General features: G+C 42.6%; 1 protein-coding gene across 2 annotated transcripts in view; it reads right to left on the bottom strand.

Annotated features, from left to right (window-relative positions):
• Positions 1–19,401, bottom strand: part of LOC132830697 (proto-oncogene Wnt-3) — a 116,151-nt gene that overhangs the window by 82,061 nt on the left and 14,689 nt on the right. For both annotated transcript variants that reach the window (XM_060848512.1, XM_060848510.1), the window contains exon 2: positions 63–304. In XM_060848512.1, the coding sequence (XP_060704495.1) occupies positions 63–189 (127 nt within the window). In that variant the 5' untranslated portion in view covers positions 190–304. The remainder of the gene's footprint in view (positions 1–62; positions 305–19,401) is intronic.

Raw genomic sequence — 19,401 nt, 5'->3', positions numbered from 1 at the left:
CTCAGGGTATTTCTATATCCTTGTGCCCAACCTTGCCCAGGAGCATGTCACCCCTGAATTACCTTTATCTAATACTGGCCCAAAGATAGCCAGGTTGTCATTGACCGTGGTGCAGTTCCATCTCCTACCCCTGAACTGATGCTGACATTCCTGGATTCCGATCTTGACCCCCTCGGCTACACTGGGCATGATCTCGATGTAGTTCCTGCAGAAGCGAAGTTGCTTCGGGACGAGGCCAGGGATACTACCACACAGGATGGGCTGCGAGCCAAGAGACGAATACTGATGTCCCAGTGCCAGAGACCTGGATAAGACAAGAGCTGGTTAACACAGTTCCTTTCACTTTAAGGAATTATTAATTTGAAAAAAAAACACTAAATAAACAACAAATTCTTCTGCCTTCATTCTCACATCATACTCATTAAAATTCCAGCCCTCCCATTGGATTCTTTGGTCCTTGTTACCTATATAATGGACTGAATGGACTCTTGTATTGTACTGTGTTTCATTGTGCCTCTTAATTGTTTTACAGCTAAAATATGTTACCATGTGGCAAGAAATCTCTCTCGTTGTGTCACCAGACTAATTTTTATAAATTCATTTTGATACTATGATAGAAGTATTAGAAATAAGGTGGGTGAACTTAAGGCGTGGATTGGTACTTGGGACTACGATGTTGTGGCCATCACGGAAACATGGATAGAAGAGGGACAGGAATGGTTGTTGGAGGTTCCTGGTTACAGATGTTTCAGTAAGATTAGGAAGGGTGGTAAAAAAGGAGGGGGTGTGGCGTTGCTAATTAGAAATGGTATAATGGCTGTAGAAAGGCAGTTCGAGAGGGATCTGCCTTTGGAGGTAGTGTGGGCTGAAGTCAGAAATAGGAAAGGAGCAGTCACCTTGTTGGGTGTTTACTATAGGCCCCCCAATAGCAGCAGAGATGTGGAGAAACAGATTGGGAAACAGATTTTGGAAAGGTGCAGGAGCCACAGGGTCGTAGTCATGGGTGATTTCAACCTCCCAAATATTGATTGGAAGCTCTTTAGATCAAGTAGATTGGATGGGGCGGTGTTTGTGCAGTGTGTCCAGGAGGCTTTTCTAACTCAGCATTTAGATTGTCCGACCAGAGGGGAGGCCATATTGGATTTGGTGCACGGTAACGAACCGGGACAAGTGATGGGCTTGTTAGTGGGTGAGCATTTTGGTGATGGTGACCACAATTCTGTGACTTCCACCTTGGTTATGGAGAGAGATAGGCGTGTGCAACAGGGTAAGTTTTACAATTGAGGGAAGGGTAAATACGATGCTGCAAGACAGGATCTGAGGACCATAAGTTGGGAGCATAGGCTGTCAGGAAAGGACGTCATTGAAATGTGGAACTTTTTCAAGGAACAGATATGACATGTCCTTGATATGTATGTACCTGTCAGGCAGGAAAGAGATGGTCGTGTGAGGGAACCTTGGCTGACGAGGGAGGTTGAATGTCTTGTAAGGAGGAAGAAGGAGGCTTACATAAGGTTGAGGAAACAAGGTTCAGACAGAGCATTGGAGGGATACAGGATAGCCAGGAGGGAGCTGAAGAAAGGTATTAGGAGAGCTAAGAGAGAGCATGAAAAATCTTTGGCGAGTAGGATCAAGGATAACTCCAAGGTCTTTTATGCGTATGTGAGAAATATGAGATTGACGAGAATGAGGGTAGGTCCGATCAAGGACAGTAGTGGGAGACTGTGTATTGAGTCGGAAGAGATAGAAGAGGTCTTGAATGAGTACTTTTCTTCAGTATTTACAAATGAGAGGGACCGTATTGTTGAAGAGGAGAGTATGAAACGGACTGGTAAGCTAGAGGAGATACTTGTTAGGAAGGAAGATGAAAAACTTGAGGATAGACAAGTCTCCCGGGCCTGACGGGATATATCCTAGGATTATGTGGGAAGCAAGAGAGGAAATTGCAGAGCCGTTGGCAATGATCTTTTTGTCTTCACTGTCAACGGGGGTGGTACCAGGGGACTGGAGAGTGGCGAATGTTGTGCCCCTGTTCAAAAAAGGGAATAGAGATAACCACGGGAATTACAGGCCAGTTAGTCTTACTTCGCTGGTAGGCAAAGTAATGGAAAAGGTACTGAGGGTTAGGATTTATGAGTATCTGGAAAGACACTGCTTGATTAGGGACAGCCAGCATGGATTTGTGAGGGGTAGGTCTTGCCTTACAAGTCTTATTGAATTCTTTGAGGAGGTGACCAAACATGTGGATGAGGATAGAGCAGTGGAGGTAGTGTACATGGATTTTAGTAAGGCATTTGATAAGGTTCCCCATGGTAGACTTATGCGGAAAGTCAGAAGGCATGGGATAGTGGGAAATTTGGCCAGTTGGATAGAGAACTGGCTAACCGGTCGAAGTCAGAGAGTGGTGGTAGATGGTAAATATTCAGCCTGGAACCCAGTTACTAGTGGAGTTCCGCAGGGATCAGTTCTGGGTCCTCTGCTGTTTGTAATTTTTATTAATGACTTGGAAGTGGGAGTCGAAGGGTGGGTCAGTAAATTTGCAGATGATACGAAGATAGGTGGAGTTGTGGATAGTGAGGAGGGCTGTTATCAGCTGCAAAGGGATTTAGATATGATGCAGAGCTGGGCTGAGGAGTGACTGATGGAATTCAACCCTGCCAAGTGTGAGGTTGTCCATTTTGGAAGGACAAATAAGAATGCGGAATACAGGGTTAACGGTAGGGTTCTTAGTAAGGTGGAGGAGCAGAGGGATCTTGGGGTCTATGTTCATAGCTCTTTGAAAGTTGCCACTCAGGTGGATAGAGCTTGTAAGAAGGCCTATGGTGTATTAGTGTTCATTAGCAGAGGGATTGAATTCAAGAGTCGTGAGATGATGTTGTTGCTCTACAGGACCTTGGTAAGGCCACATTTGGAGTACTGTGTGTAGTTCTGGTCGCTCACTTTAGGAAAGATGTGGAAGCTTTGGAGAGGGTGTAGGATTTAACAGGCTGTTGCCTGGAATGGAAAATAGGTCGTATGAGGATAGGTTGAGAGTGCTAGGCCTTTTCTCATTGGAACGGCGAAGGATGAGGGGTGACTTGATAGAGATTTATAAGATGATAAGGGGAATAGATAGAGTAGACAGTCAGAGACTTTTTCCCCAGGTACAACAGAGTGTTACAATGGGCCATAAATTTAAGGTGAAGGGTGGAAGGTATGGGGGGATGTCAGGGGTAAGTTCTTTACCCAGAGACTGGTGGGGGCATGGAATGCGCTGCCTGTGGGAGTGGCAGAGTCAGAATCATTGGTGACCTTTAAGCGGCAATTGGATAGGTACATGGATAGGTGCTTAAGCTAGGACAAATGTTCGGCACAACATCGTGGGCCAAAGGCCTGTTCTGTGCTGTATTGTTCTATGTTCTATATCTGCAGATGAAGTGAATCCCAAACGTGTAATTTAGCTAATAAATAATGCTCTAAGGTGAGACTGCATTTTCTTTTATGCCTTGGCATCTTACCTGATGTGTATCAATCAGAACTAGATACAGTGCTCTAATTGAGTCAACCAGTGTTTGGGACAAGACAAAACATGATCTAGCTCTTGTACGCCATGCCTCTACTAATAAAAACTAGGATACTGTATATTTTATTAAACACAGGCTCAATTTGTCCTGCCACCTTCAGTGATTTATGCATATGTAAAACCAGCTCCCTCTGCTCCTGCACCCACTTTAACATCGCTTGTTTATTTATATTTTCTCTTTGTGTCCTCCCTCCAAAAGTAATTACTTCACACTTCATTGGATTGAATTTCTTCTGCCACTTGTCCATCCATTTCACTAATCTGTTTACATGTCTGACATGTAGTAGTAAGTCTGACTACTACATGTGTGTCACTAATCTGTTTACATGTCTGACATGTAGTAGTAAGTCTGACTACTACATGTGTGTCACTAATCTGTTTACATGTCTGACATGTAGTAGTAAGTCTGACTACTACATGTGTGTTGCAGTGTGGCTTGAGACTAATAATCTTGTTTTTTCAATAGACCGAAGTGTGAGATCTGAAAATAAAGCCACAAAGTCCCATGGTTTTAAACAAACAACGTTAAAACTGTAATATACAGGGCATTACATGCAGAACACAATTAACATTGGTACGTTTGGATACTGCATAGGGAAGAGCTTTGCGTCACTCGTCCACATCACTGCCGCAAACATACACACAAGTACACAGACATACACACACACTCACTCACAAACACACACACACACACACTCACACACACACACTCACATACTCACACGCTCACACACACACTCACATACTCACACACACACTCTCACACACACACACATTCACACACACTCACATACTCACACATACACTCACGCACACTCACACACACTCATAAACACACACGCGCACACACTTTCACACACACATACACATACACTCACAAACACACACACACTCACATACTGACACAAACACACATACACACTCACTCACACACACACTCATATACAAACACACACACTCACACTTACACACATACACACTCACAAACACACACACATACTTACAAACACACACTCACTCACACACAAACGCACACACTCACAAACACACACACATACTCACACACTCACACACACACTCACACACATACTTACACACACTCACAAACACACACACACAATCACAAACACACACACTCACATACTCACACATACACTCACGCACAAACACACACACACTCACACATGCATATTCACACACTCACTCACACACACTCACAAACACACACACTCACAAACACACACACATAAACACACTCACACACACAAACACACACACTCACAAACACACTCACAAACACATACACACTGACACACACACCCACAAACACACACAGACACACTCACACTCACACTCATGCACACACACACTCATGCACTCACAAACACATATACAGACTCACTCACACACACTCACACACACACACTCACACGCACTCATGCACACAAACACACACACACTCACACAAACTCACACGCACACACACTTACACACACACACACACTCACACACACACTCGCACACACATACACACACTCACACACGCTCACAAACACACACTCACACACACACGCACACACTTTCACACACACATACACATACACACTTACACTCACGTACACAAACACACACTCACAAACACACACACATACTCACACACTCACACACACACTCACACACATACTTACACACACTCACAAACACACACACAATCACAAACACACACACTCACATACTCACACATACACTCACGCACACACACACACTCACACATGCATATTCACACACTCACTCACACACACTCACAAACACACACACTCACAAACACACACACATAAACACACTCACACACACAAACACACACACTCACAAACACACTCACAAACACATACACACTGACACACACACCCACAAACACACACAGACACACTCACACTCACACTCATGCACACACACACTCATGCACTCACAAACACATATACAGACTCACACACACACTCACACACACACACTCACACGCACTCATGCACACAAACACACACACACACTCACACAAACTCACATGCACACACACTCACACACACACACACACACACTCACACACACACTCGCACACACATACACACACTCACACACGCTCACAAACACACACTCACACACACACGCACACACTTTCACACACACATACACATACACACTTACACTCACGTACACAAACACACACTCACAAACACACACACACTCACATAATCACACACACACACACTCATACACATACAGACACTCACACTTACACAAACATACTCACAAACACATACACACACACTCACACACGCACAAACACACACAAAATCACACACTCACACACACACTCACACACATACTTACACACACTCACAAACACACACAAATGCACAAACACTCACACTCACAAACACACACACACACACTCACATGCTCACACATACACACTCTCACACACATACACACAAACACAAACACACTCACACATGCATATTCTCACACACACACACTCACACACACACACAAACACACACACACTCACATACTCATACACACAGTCATACACACACACACAAACACACACACTCACAAACACATACACACTGACATACACACAACACACACAGACACACTCACAGACACACTCACAAACAGACACACACACTCATACACTCACACACACACTCATATACTCACACACACACACTCATGCACACTCACAAACACATATACACACTCATTCACACACACTCACACACACTAATGCACACAGACAAACACACACTCACACAAACTCACGCACACACACACTCACGCACACACACTCACACGCACATTCACACACACACTCACTCACACACACTCACACACACACTCACGCACAAACACACATGCACACTCACACACGCACACACACAAGCACGGACAAACACATACACAAGCGCACACTCAGACATACATACACTCTCACACACACTCACAAACACACACACACTCACAAACACATACACACTCTCAAACACACACAATCACATACTCACACACACAAACACACATACTCACAAACACACACACTCACACACACACACACTCACACACACACACTCACGCACTCACACACACACACTGGCACACACTCATGCACACACACAAATGCACACACACACTCACAGACACACACACAAACACACACTCACACACACATACTCACATACGCACACACACACGAACACACTCACATGCACACATACACACACACTCGCATTAACACACACACACATTCACACACACACTCACGCACACAAACACACACACACTCACGCGCACACACTCACATACACAGACTCACACATTCACACACACACACTCACACACACACATTCTCACACACACACTCAAGCACACACACACTCAGACACACACACACTCACACATGCACACACTCACACACACAGACATACACCCTCACACGCGCACACACACTCACATAAACGCACTCACAAACACACACACTCACACAGACACAATCACAAACACATACACAAACTCACAAACACACACACACATTCACAAACACACACACACACCCATGCACACACTCACATACACGCACTCACAAACACACACACTCACACAGACACAATCACAAACACATACACAAACTCACAAACACACACACACACATTCACAAACACACACACACACCCATACACACACTCACATACACGCACTCACAAACAGACACACAAACTCACAAACACGCACGGACACCGACACACACACACACTCACAAACACACACACAGACACACACACACGCACTCACAAACACACACACTCACATGCACACACACAATCACAAACACACACACACACACTCACAAACACACACACACAATCTCACAAACACACACAGACACACTCATACATACACATTCACAAACACACACACACAATCACACACTCACAAACACACACACACTGACACACACACTCACAAACACACACGCACACTCACAAACACACACACACAAACTCACAAACATCATACACACTCACAAACAAACTCACACACACAAACACACACACGCTCATACTCACAAACACACACACAAACTCACAAACACACACACACACTCACACACGCACACACACTCACAAACACACGCACAGACACACACGCACACACTCACAAACACACACACAAACTCACAAACACACACACACACTCACACACGCACACACACACTCACAAACACACATACACACACTCACACCCACACACTCACAAACACACACACACTCAGAAACGCACACACTCACACTCGCACACACACTCACACACATACACTCACACACACACTCACACACACACTTACAAACACACACTCACACACACACTCTCATACACACACACTCACACACACACTCACACACACAGACACACTCACATACTCACACGCACATACTCACACGCTCACACACACTCACACACTCACATATTCACACACACTCACACATACCTCTCTCCCTCACAAACACACACTCTCACGCACACATATACACACTCACACATACACTCGCACACTCACACATACACACTTACACACATATGCACTAGCACGCACATGCACACAAACACATGCACTCACACGCGCACATATTCAGACACGCACAAACACCCACACACATACACACACACATACACACACGCAAACACACATGCACACATACGTACACACCCTTCATAGAACATAGAACAGTACAGCACAGTACAGGCCCTTCAGCCCACAATGTTGTACCGATCATTAATCCTCATGTATGCACCCTCAAATTTCTGTGACCATATGCATGTCCAGCAGTCTCTTAAATGTTCCCAATGACCTTGCTTCCAAAACTGCTGCTGGTGACGCATTCCACGCTCTCACAACTCTCTGTGTAAAGAACCCGCCTCTGACATCCCCTCTATACTTTCCTCCAACCAGCTTAAAACCATGACCCCTCGTGTTAGCCATTTCTGCCCTGGAAAATAGTCTCTGGCTATCGACTCTATCTATGCCTCTCATTATCTTGTATACCTCAATTAGATCCCCTGTCCTCCTCCTCCTTTTCTCCAATGAAAAAAGTCCGAGCTCAGTCAACCTCTCTTCATAAGATAAGTCCAGGCAGCATCCTGGTAAACCTCCTCTGAACCCTCTCCAAAGCATCCACATCTTTCCTATAATAGGGCGACCAGAACTGGATGCAGTATTCCAAGTGCGGTCTAACCAAAGTTTTATAGAGCTGCAACAAGATCTCACGGCTCATAAACTCAATCCCCCAGTGACCTGCACACCAAGATCCCTCTGTTCCTCTACACTGCCAAGAATCCTATCCTTAATTCTGTACTCAGCTTTCAAATTCGACCTTCCAAAATGCATCACCTTGCATTTATCCAGGTTGAACTCCATCTGACAACTCTCAGCCCATCTCTGCATCCTGTCAATGTCCCGCTGCACCCTACAACAGCCCTCTATACTGTCAACGACACCTCCAACCTTTGTGTCATGCAAACTTGCTGACCTATCCTTCAATCCCCTCATCCAAGTCATTAATAAAAGTTACAAACAGTAGAGGGCCAAGGACAGAGCCCTGTGGAACACCACTCACCACTGACTTCCAGGCAGAATATTTTCCTTCTGCTACCACTCGCTGTCTTCTGTTGGCCAGCCAATTCTGTATCCAGACAGCTAAGTTCCCCTGTATCCCATTCCTCCTGACCTTCTGAATGAGCCTACCATGGGGAACCTTAGCAAACCCCTTGCTGAAGTCCATATACACCACATCCACAGCTCGACCCTCATCAACTTTTCTAGTCACATCCTCAAAGAATTCGATAAGGTTTGTGAGGCATGACCTGCCCCTCACAAAGCTGTGCAGACTGCATTTAATCAAGCCATGCTCTTCCAGATGGTCATAAATCCTATCCCACGGAGTCCATTCTAACACCTTGCAGATGACAGATGTGAGACTTACTGGTCTGGAATTGCCGGGGATTTCCCTATTTCCTTTCTAGAAGAGAGGAATTACATTTGCATCTCTCCAGTCCTCAGGTACGACTCCAGTGGAGACCGAGGATGCAAAGATCTTCGCAAGTGGCAAAGCAATTGCATTTCTCATTTCCCAAAGCAGCCAAGGACAAATCTGGTCCGGGCCTGGCGACTTGTCAATCTTAATGTTTGACAAAATTTTCAGCACATAAGCTTCCGCTATCTCTATCCATTCCAGCATGCACACCTGCTTTTCAAAAGTTTCATTCACTACAAAGTTCATTTCTTTCGTAAAGACAAAAGCTAAAAACTCATTTAGGGCTTCCCCTACCTCCTCAGACTCCACACACAAGTTCCCTATGCTATCCCTGATCGGCCCTACACTTTCTTTGACCATTCTCTTATTCCTCACATAAGTGTAAAATGCCTTTGTGTTCTCCCTAATCCATTCTGCCAAGCCTTTTTCGTGCCCATTCTTGGCTCTCCTCAGATCATTTTTGAGCTCCTTCCTCGCCTGCCTGCAATCCTGTAGAGCTGAGCTTGACCCTAACTTCCTCCACCTTCTGTAAGCTACCTTCTTCCTTTTGACGAGAAGCTCCACTGCTCTAGTGATCCAAGGTTCCTTTATCTTACCCCTTCTTGCCTGTCTCAGAGGGACATATTTATTCATCACTCGCAACAACTGTTCCTTAAACAGTCTCCACATGTCTATCGTGCCTTTACCATGGAACAATTGCTCTCAGTCCATGCTTCTTAACTCATGTCTAATCACATCACAGTTTCCTCTTCCCCAATTAAATATCCTCCCATTTTGCCTAATCCTCTCCTTCTCCATAGCTATGTAGAATGTGAGGCAGTTGTGGTCACTATCACCAAAATGCTCTCTCACCACAAGATCTGATACCTGCCCTGGCTCATTTCCGAGCACCAAGTCTAGAATGGCCTCTCCCTTCGTCGGCCTGTCAACGTACTGAGTTAGGAAACCCACCTGAACACACCTTACAAAAACAGCTCCATTCAAATCTTCTGCTCGAAGGAGGTTCCAATCAATATTGGGAAAGTTAAAGTCACCCATTACAACCCAACTACGTCCACACTTTTCCAAAATCTGCCAACCTATGCTTTCTTCAATCTCCCTGCTGTTATTGGGAGGCCTGTAGTAAACCCCCAACAAGGTGACTTGCTGTTCCTAATTTCCACCCATACTGACTCGGTAGACAGATCTTCACTTGGCTCAATTTCACGAGGCATTGCTTGTATGTTTCTTTCACCCTTGCTCACAGTGCATTGAAATATTAATGGCATATTGCTTCTTCTGGGCTCCCACAACTCCTAAGACTTTTCCTGAACTCTCACCCCTAAACTTAGTTGCCTATTACTTGCTAGAACTTGTCTTGAGTCTGGTTGCTCTTGACTTCTCATTGCGTCATAACCCATTTCATTCAGTTACCTTCCCCGCAGTACTGCACAATTAAAAGTCGAACTGTCTAACATGGAGTCTACGCCTCTCTGATACTCATTTAGGTGGAGCCTGAAACCGTTGATCTCCTCTTCAGTGACACTGAACTATCTGACTGACCTATTGAAAACTTTGTAACAAGGCCCATCCCTGGCACTGGGCACAATTGCATGTAGCCATCTTGCAATTCTTGGGACTGAATGCACACTGTATGTTACAATTTCCAGATTGCTGGCTTCCCAAATATAAAATTACAACAGGATATTTGAGCATATTCTGTATAAATCAGGAAAAACAAGTGTCTCAACACTGACCCCTAGGGAGACCTGGTACGATTGTATTTTTCTAACCAGCCAACACATCTCAGGAGCAGGTGGGACTTGAACACAGGCCTCCTGGTCGAGGGCAATGGGCATTACCAGTGCATCACAAGTGGGTCCCCAAAAATTGACAGCAGGTTCATGGGCATCCATTATCTGCCATGTCAGAATTTGAACCCAAATTTGAATCTCAGATCCCCAAAAATGTGCAGGTTAGGTGGATCGGCCATGCTAAATTGCCCATACTGTTTGGGGATGTGCAGGTTAGGTGGATTAGCCATGGGAAATTCAGTGTTACAGGGATAGGCTGGGTTTGGGTGGGATGTCCTTCAGATGGTTAGTGTGGACTTGATGGGCTGAATGGCCTGTTTCCACGGTAGGGATTCCATGAACTGACAAGTCTATCACAAAAGAAAAATTACTTTTTGATAGTTAAATATTTATTGAAAGCTGGACGTAGCTCTGAATGGTCAAATGATGCAATGCAACTGATAGATCAATATTGTATTTTACTGATAGCTCTTTTGTATGATATGGAATTAATCCATGCCTTGAATCCCAATCCTGAGTTTGTTTAGCTGCTGCTTTTAGATTAACATTATATTATTAAATATCAAAATATTTTGAGAAATAATACAGGAATTGAAAACCAGTGAACTCTGTGATATGGAACCAATTACATGTCTCATTGTCATTCATCCACAAGCTGTTTGCCTCTCTCCTTACACCTGTTGACAATTCCAGCAGAACCTCACAGAATAAAGATGTTTTAATATCATTTGGTGAAAGTAGAATATTGTATAAATCCAAACAAAAGTATTTATTTTTCATGTAAAGGAGAGAGTCCAATAGGATGTCCATGAACTTATTGATAAATTGTTATCCGTGTTGAATATATTGAAGGATTCATGTCTTCATTCACTTTTGTCAATCAATTCTTTAATACTGTATTATATTAATTAAATCCAATTACTAATGAATATAGTGAAGAAGAACAGATTTAAAGGTGTGTTGTTACCATAAATACAGCTGACAATTTTCTCTAATCAGAGCATACATGTTCAGAAATATGCAAAGCATGTGATAAATTTCACAACTATTCAAAGGTGGACAGTTCTTTATGTAAATGAGTCACATTGATTAACTGGTTATCAGGATTGTTAACAAGTACGACCTAATTACATAATAACATTGAATAGTAGATGTTTTACTTTGATCTTTGCAAGTGCGGGCTTGTTGAGTAAGATCTGCACCTTGCTATTATATATAACTGAATAACAATCCAGAGTGTGCTAATCACAAGACTAGCTAACAATTAGTGTGAATCATTTATGTTTGCTAGAAATAATGAAAATTCATACACTGAGACCCATTCTCTGCAAACAAAAGAGATATTTTTAAACTTTGCATCTTTTTTGAATCACCTGGTGCTTGGGGAGCCGCCCTAATCCCCATTGTTTTTTTTCCATGGCAACATCTCAACCAATCAAAATCAACTTGTCAACCAAGCAGAATCATTTTCTCCAGTAAAATAAATTCATTGATTGTTTGCAATGTTGCACTCTTGTATTTGTCCTGATGAGTTCAAAGCAAAATGTCTCAGCAACATACCCCTCTTTTCAACAATATTCAGGTTCTGTTCTATGGAACAACAATGTGTGTTTTATTTACTTACATTTTAAATGGGAAAATTCTGTGGAAATGAGACAATAACAATGATAGTACATAGGTTATACCTTGTGAATCTTTTTGACTGTACTTTAGAAAATGTAGTAAACTGAGAGAAAGAAATGAATATTTCATTTTCTAAACTGTAGGTCATTTTTTCTGAAGAATTGCGATGTTAACAGCAATCCTTTATCTGATTTTATTGGCAGCTAGAGATGCAAATATTTCAATTGTTGACATCTATGAGACAGGAGAAAGAAAGAGAGTGAGAGCGATTGAATATCATTTTGTTGTTTCCCAAGTTCAAATCAAAGCATTTTGATGAAAGTGGACAGCAGATTTTAAATAGTGGTGAGTAGATTCAGAGTATGTGTTCAATGTTCTGTGGTTCCTTATCTTAGACATGCTAAGGTAGTGTGAGCTGAAATATTGGGGATCTGGGTGAAAAGGAATTAAGGGTGAACTAACTTAAGAGAAAATAAATTGGAAGTTTTGGGAATTTGATAGAGCAAGAGGCAGGGGGAGCATTGTTCAGTGGTAAGCGTGCTATTCTGGGATTGTAAGGGAATGACAATAGTCACAGAAGGCAACAGGGAAGTACAACATGCTAGGCAGGGAGCTTAGGAAGACAGCTTCAGAGATATATATTTTCTTAACAGAAATTGTAGGCTGCAGCAATAATTGAGTCCATTTTTGTTAGGGTACTAGGTGCCTTCCTCTATCTTCCGTCTCAAAGGAAGAAGAAGGAAGACAAACAAGAGGAGGAAACATGGAAACAAAATTAAGAATTAGATTGAGAAGGAGAAAGGGAAGTTGTTAAAGGAAGAGATATATAATAGACTGAGGATTGATATCATTAATACATAAGCAACAGAGAAAGGTGACAGAATCCCCATTCTCTGACCTTATACATACTATATAATACCATACAGATACTGTAGATATATACAAATAGACATACGTGCATTTCATGCACACACATTTGTGTACATGCGGATTTAATGGATACATGTTTACATAGACACATGAACATATCCACAAAAGCATGGGTATCTATGCCCCTTTAATACCTGTGCATTTAGAGATAATGATACACAAATACCAACATGAATGAGGATAAGGGATAGGTAAATAACCACACATATCCACATCTGACCAATCTTAAGTGTGTGTCTGCTTTCTGTGTACAAACCCTTCCTTTCTTATATTTTCTGGGTCACGTTTCTGTGGACATTGTTAAAATAGCAACATTTAACTTCAACTGATAGGTCTCATTTTGAAATTAGATTTGTAATTTCGGTACACTGCATAATCATTTCCCAACGAGGCACTTTCAAAAAATCATCAATTATCAGTTTTTAAAATCAGTGAAGGTTAAAATTCTGAGTTTTCCTACACTGAATAAAAATCCCAGATACTTCATCCACAAATGATAGATTGGGATGGAAAGAGAAACTGGGAAGTAGCATAGAGTCATAGAATCATAGAAATATACAACACAAAAACGGACCCTTCAGTCCAATTCATCCATGCCAACCAACTATCCCAACCTAATCTAGTCCCATTTGCCAGCACTTGGCCCATATCCCTCCAAACCCTTCTTATTCCTAAACCCGTCCAGATGCCTTTTAAATGTTGCAATTGCACCAGCCTCCACCACATCCTCTGGCAGCTCCTTCCATATACGTACCACCCTCTGTGTGAAAAGGTTCCCCTTTAGGTTTCTTTTGTAACATTCCCCTCTTACCCCAAACCTATGCCCTCTAGTTCTGGACTCCTCCACCCCAGGGAAAAGCTTCTGTCTATTTATCCTATCCATGCCCCTCACGATTTTATAAATCTCTATAAGGTCACCCCTCAACCTCCAATGCTCCAAGGAAAACAGCCCCAGCCTATTCAGCCTCTCCCTATAGCTCAAATCCTCCAACTTTGGCAACATTCCTTAAATCTTTTCTGAACCCTTTCAAGTTTCACAACATCTTTCTGACAGGAAGGAGACCAGAATTGCTCTGTTCCAAAAGTGGCCTAACCAATGTCCTGCACAGCCACAATATGACCTTCCAACTCCTGTACTCAATACTCTATCCAATAAAGGAAAGCATGCAAAACACCTTCTTCACTATCCTATCTACCTGTGACTGCACTTTCAAGGAGTTATGAACCTGCATTCCAAGGTCTCTTTGTTCAGCAACACTCCCTAGGACCTTACCATTAAGTGCATAAGTCCTGCTAAGATTTGCTTTCCCAAAATGCAGCACCTCACATTTATCTGAATTAAACTCCATCTGCCACTCCTCAGCCCATTGGCCCATCTGATCAAGATCCTGTGGTAATCTGAGGTAACCTTCTTCACTGTCCATTACACCTCCAATTTTGTCGTCATCTGCAAACTTACTGACTACACCTCATACATTCACATCTAAATCATTTATATAAATGATGAAAAGTAGTGGACTCAGTACTGATCTTTGTGGTACTCCACTGGTCACAGGCCTCCAGTCTGAAAAACAACCCTCCACCACCACCAGGTCTTCTACCTACAAGCCAGTTCTGTTTCCAAATGGCTAATTCTCCCTGTATTCCACGAGATCTAACCTTGCTAATCAGTATTCTATAGGGAACCTTGTCAAATGCCTTACTGAAATCCATATAGATCACGTCCACTGGTCTGCCCTCACCAATCTTCTTTGTTTCTTCAAAAATCGCAATTAGGTTCATGAGACATGATTTCCCACGCACAAAGCCATGTTGACTATCCTTAATCAGTCCTTGCTTTTCCAAATACATGTACATCCTGTCCCTCAGGATTCCATACATCAACCTGCCCACCATCAGCATCAGGTTCACCAGTCTGTAGTTCCCTTGTTTGTCCTTACCACCTTTCTTAAATAGTGGTACCACGTTAGCCAACCTCCAGTCTTCCAGCACTTCACCTGTTACTATCGATGATGCAAATATCTCAGCAAGGGACTCAGCAATCACTTCCCTAGCTTCCCATAAAGTTCTAGGTACACCTGATCAGGTCCTGGGGATTTATCCACCTTTATGTGTTTCAAGACATCCAGCAGATAGCATAACTTTCCATATCATGTCTTGATTTGGATAAAACAAATGCATTGAATAGTTTTATTAAAATATTTATTAAAAGAAAATAGTTAAGAGAGAACAGAAATAGATTCAACATGTGTTGTGTGGAAATGCAGACTCTGTCAGCTGCCCCTAAGGGCACGTAAGAGGAAATGGAAGGGAAGTTAAAAATAAAATGACGAACAACGAAGAAAGGAGAGATGGGGATAGCAAGTTCAAACCGGAAGGAGGCGGCTGGTAATGGGTAGGATCAGATGAGTAGGCTAGCAATACCGGTGGCAATATATTAAAGGAGTAGAGGATGGGGAAGTAGGAGGAAAATAATTTAAGGACTGGCTGAAGTTATGGAAAGTGCAATGGCTAGAACAAGAACTGCTGAATGTCAAATTTTAACCAGATCTTCCAACAGAAAGTATGCCCTGCTTTCGTGCTTCCCCTTTCTCTGCTTTTCAACATCAGGTAACACCATGTGTTATATGTATACTTATCCTCACATGTAATTGATATTTATAGAGCAGTGATATATACTCCCATTCTCTCAAACATAAGATTGAATAAAATTGTCAGGCAGGAAATACCGATAATTCATTAAATCTGACCTTCTTCACAATAGATAGGCTACTATGACTTGAAGCTATAATGTCCAACCCATTTCGTTACCATTCCTCACCCCAACTCCCCAAACCACCAAAACCCCAGCCTCCAGTCATGCCATGGAGAAGGGAAAACTCAAAGTTAATAGGGAATAAACTAATCTGAGGAATGTCTTTCCAATCTAATCGGGGTTCTTATAAAATCATTAGTAATCTGTTCATTGTCAGTAACTGCATAAACAAAAACAAACATAATAGTTATCTCTCTTGCACCCACCATGTAGACATGTATAATAGACACATAGATCCCCAGACAGATACACCAGATACATATCTGACACATAAGTATCTAATAGGTACGCATAAGTATCACTAAAGTATCATTTTATTTAACAATACTGATATCAAACATACACGGATACACCAATTTCGCTTCAATGTTTGACTAGATAAATCAGCACAGATCCTAATTCAGTTCTGAAGTCTATTACCAGCCCATGCATTACTCAGTAAACATTGGCTATGCTGAAGAACAGCCCAGGCTGGAGGCCAGGAAGGTTTACAAAACAGTTGGAGGCTTTTGTTGGATCAACATGGGCTCAGTTTTATTATGACACAGTGAGGACTCTAATTGGTTGGCCTTCAGTCATTAAGACATTGGATTTAAGAACAAATTCCCACCTATTATAGAAGGAAAGCAACACACCAGGGAATTAAGATAGGATTCTAGGGACAAAGTGAACATTTGTAAACTGCCCACAGAAAGAGACGGTGCAGATATTACCTAATGTACAATGCACGCCTTAGTCAATCTTCTGGTTGAATGGCTGATGTTTAATATGAGCATACCAGAGCGATTGATTCAGGAAATGGAGTTCTGGCTAATAAAACTAAATCAAGGAGATCATAAAAAATGGTACAACGTGGCCCGGGGTAATCTCCCTCTTATAGAGAGGCGTGCCAACGGGATGTCTTTCCTGGGTGCATCATTTCAGGAATGAATCCTCAATCAGCACCTCTGGCTTTGAGATTTACATTGCGGATGTGTTTTGACAATTTTACATTTACTGACAGCGAGGGAGGGCTGCCTTCGCTGTTTTCCTAAATTAAGCATTTGCCCCGAGATTTTTTTTAGATAAATAACCTCAGGCATTTAAAGCACGCCCATTTTTATATCACCTCAGGAGCTGCTGGGAACAGCAGTTTGGAAACAATCAGAATTTATAACGGGGCCAAACTGGTACTAACCACTGACTGTTTATATCGGAGTTCGGCCACTCGTGGGAACGTTGACCGACGCTGTCATGTTGTAGGGATCACTTGCTCGTTCTGGAGGGTGTTACTGTAATGATTCTGCAGTGATCAAGCTCATTTCCGGAGTCAGTGATAGCAGCGAGATGCCGAGAAACGAGCTACTGTCAAAATGGTCAACTTTGTGTTTGTGTGGAGTGTGCAAACAGTATGAAGGCAAGAGAGCCAAATGATCAAACCATGGCTTTGGCCATCCCCGTCACTACTTAAAAAGACCTACTTAATCAGATACCAACAGCGAGCTTGACCACAATGTTTTAAAAATACATTGTCAACTTGTGTAATAATTCAGTATTTTCAGAAGTTCGTCCAGATTGTATGTTATACAGATATCATTGGTCTAAATGCTCAATTTCCTCCGAGTTAACCAGGCCTCAGCAGGAATCCGGGCACCTGAGGGAATTTAGGCTGATATTTCAGTAAGTGGTTTCCAAATGAAACAGGGGTCCTCCCTGTCCATTCAGTCGAACATGGAAGGTCCAATGACACCATTCACCGTGTTCTCCTAATCCTCTGATCAATCCTGTGTTTTCTTAAATTTAATAATATACTTAATTCGTAAAAATAACCATCAACAATGAAATATCTGATAGTGCAGTTGATGGAATCTTGCATTGTACACCGTGTTAGCACCTTCCCCATCATCATCAGTGACTACGGGTAGAAATGAAATATTCGTTTTGTTTTATGTAGCTTCTCTAGATCCAGCTAATGTAGTTTTGGCTTCCTCGTGTTTTGAACAGGAAGATGAGCCGGGAAAAGTTGGGAACACAGTCTCTGATCTTTACAAATATTGGGGAGGATTTTAAAACGAAACCTGAACTCCACAGCACGGAATACCTGGCAGATTGATTACACTAAATAAAAGTGTTCACGTTGGATTGCTTTGGAGTTTGTAATCTGGTGAATCCGTACAAACGTGAATTATAATTCCGCCGTCATTACTTTGTTTTTGTTTCTCTTTTTTTAAAAATAATGGTAAACTCTGAGGCTGGATGCTGACAGTCAGTGTTGTGGCCAGGAAGGTTGTGTAAACAGGGATTTGTCAGTATCCGAGAAGCAGGAAAATCGATATTTCGGGCAAAAGCCCTTCATCAGGAATGCCCGAAACGTCGATTTTCCTGCTCCTCAGATGCTGCCTGACCTACTGTGCTTTTCCAGCACCACTCTAATCTTGATACTAATCTCCAGCATCTGCAGTACCCAGCTCCGCCTATGCAGGGATTGTGTCCATAGCTTTTCCCTCGCGTCCTTTCCTTGATCTCAATCCTTGCCCACCTCTTCCTTATTTCCCGCCCTGAACGGGGACTCTTCACCATTCACCTTCATCTTGACGTTTACTTTTAAAA

This window comes from Hemiscyllium ocellatum, chromosome 32 (genome assembly GCF_020745735.1).
Source record: "Hemiscyllium ocellatum isolate sHemOce1 chromosome 32, sHemOce1.pat.X.cur, whole genome shotgun sequence".
Lineage (NCBI taxonomy): Eukaryota > Metazoa > Chordata > Chondrichthyes > Orectolobiformes > Hemiscylliidae > Hemiscyllium > Hemiscyllium ocellatum.
This window is presented reverse-complemented; position numbering and strand designations above follow the sequence as displayed.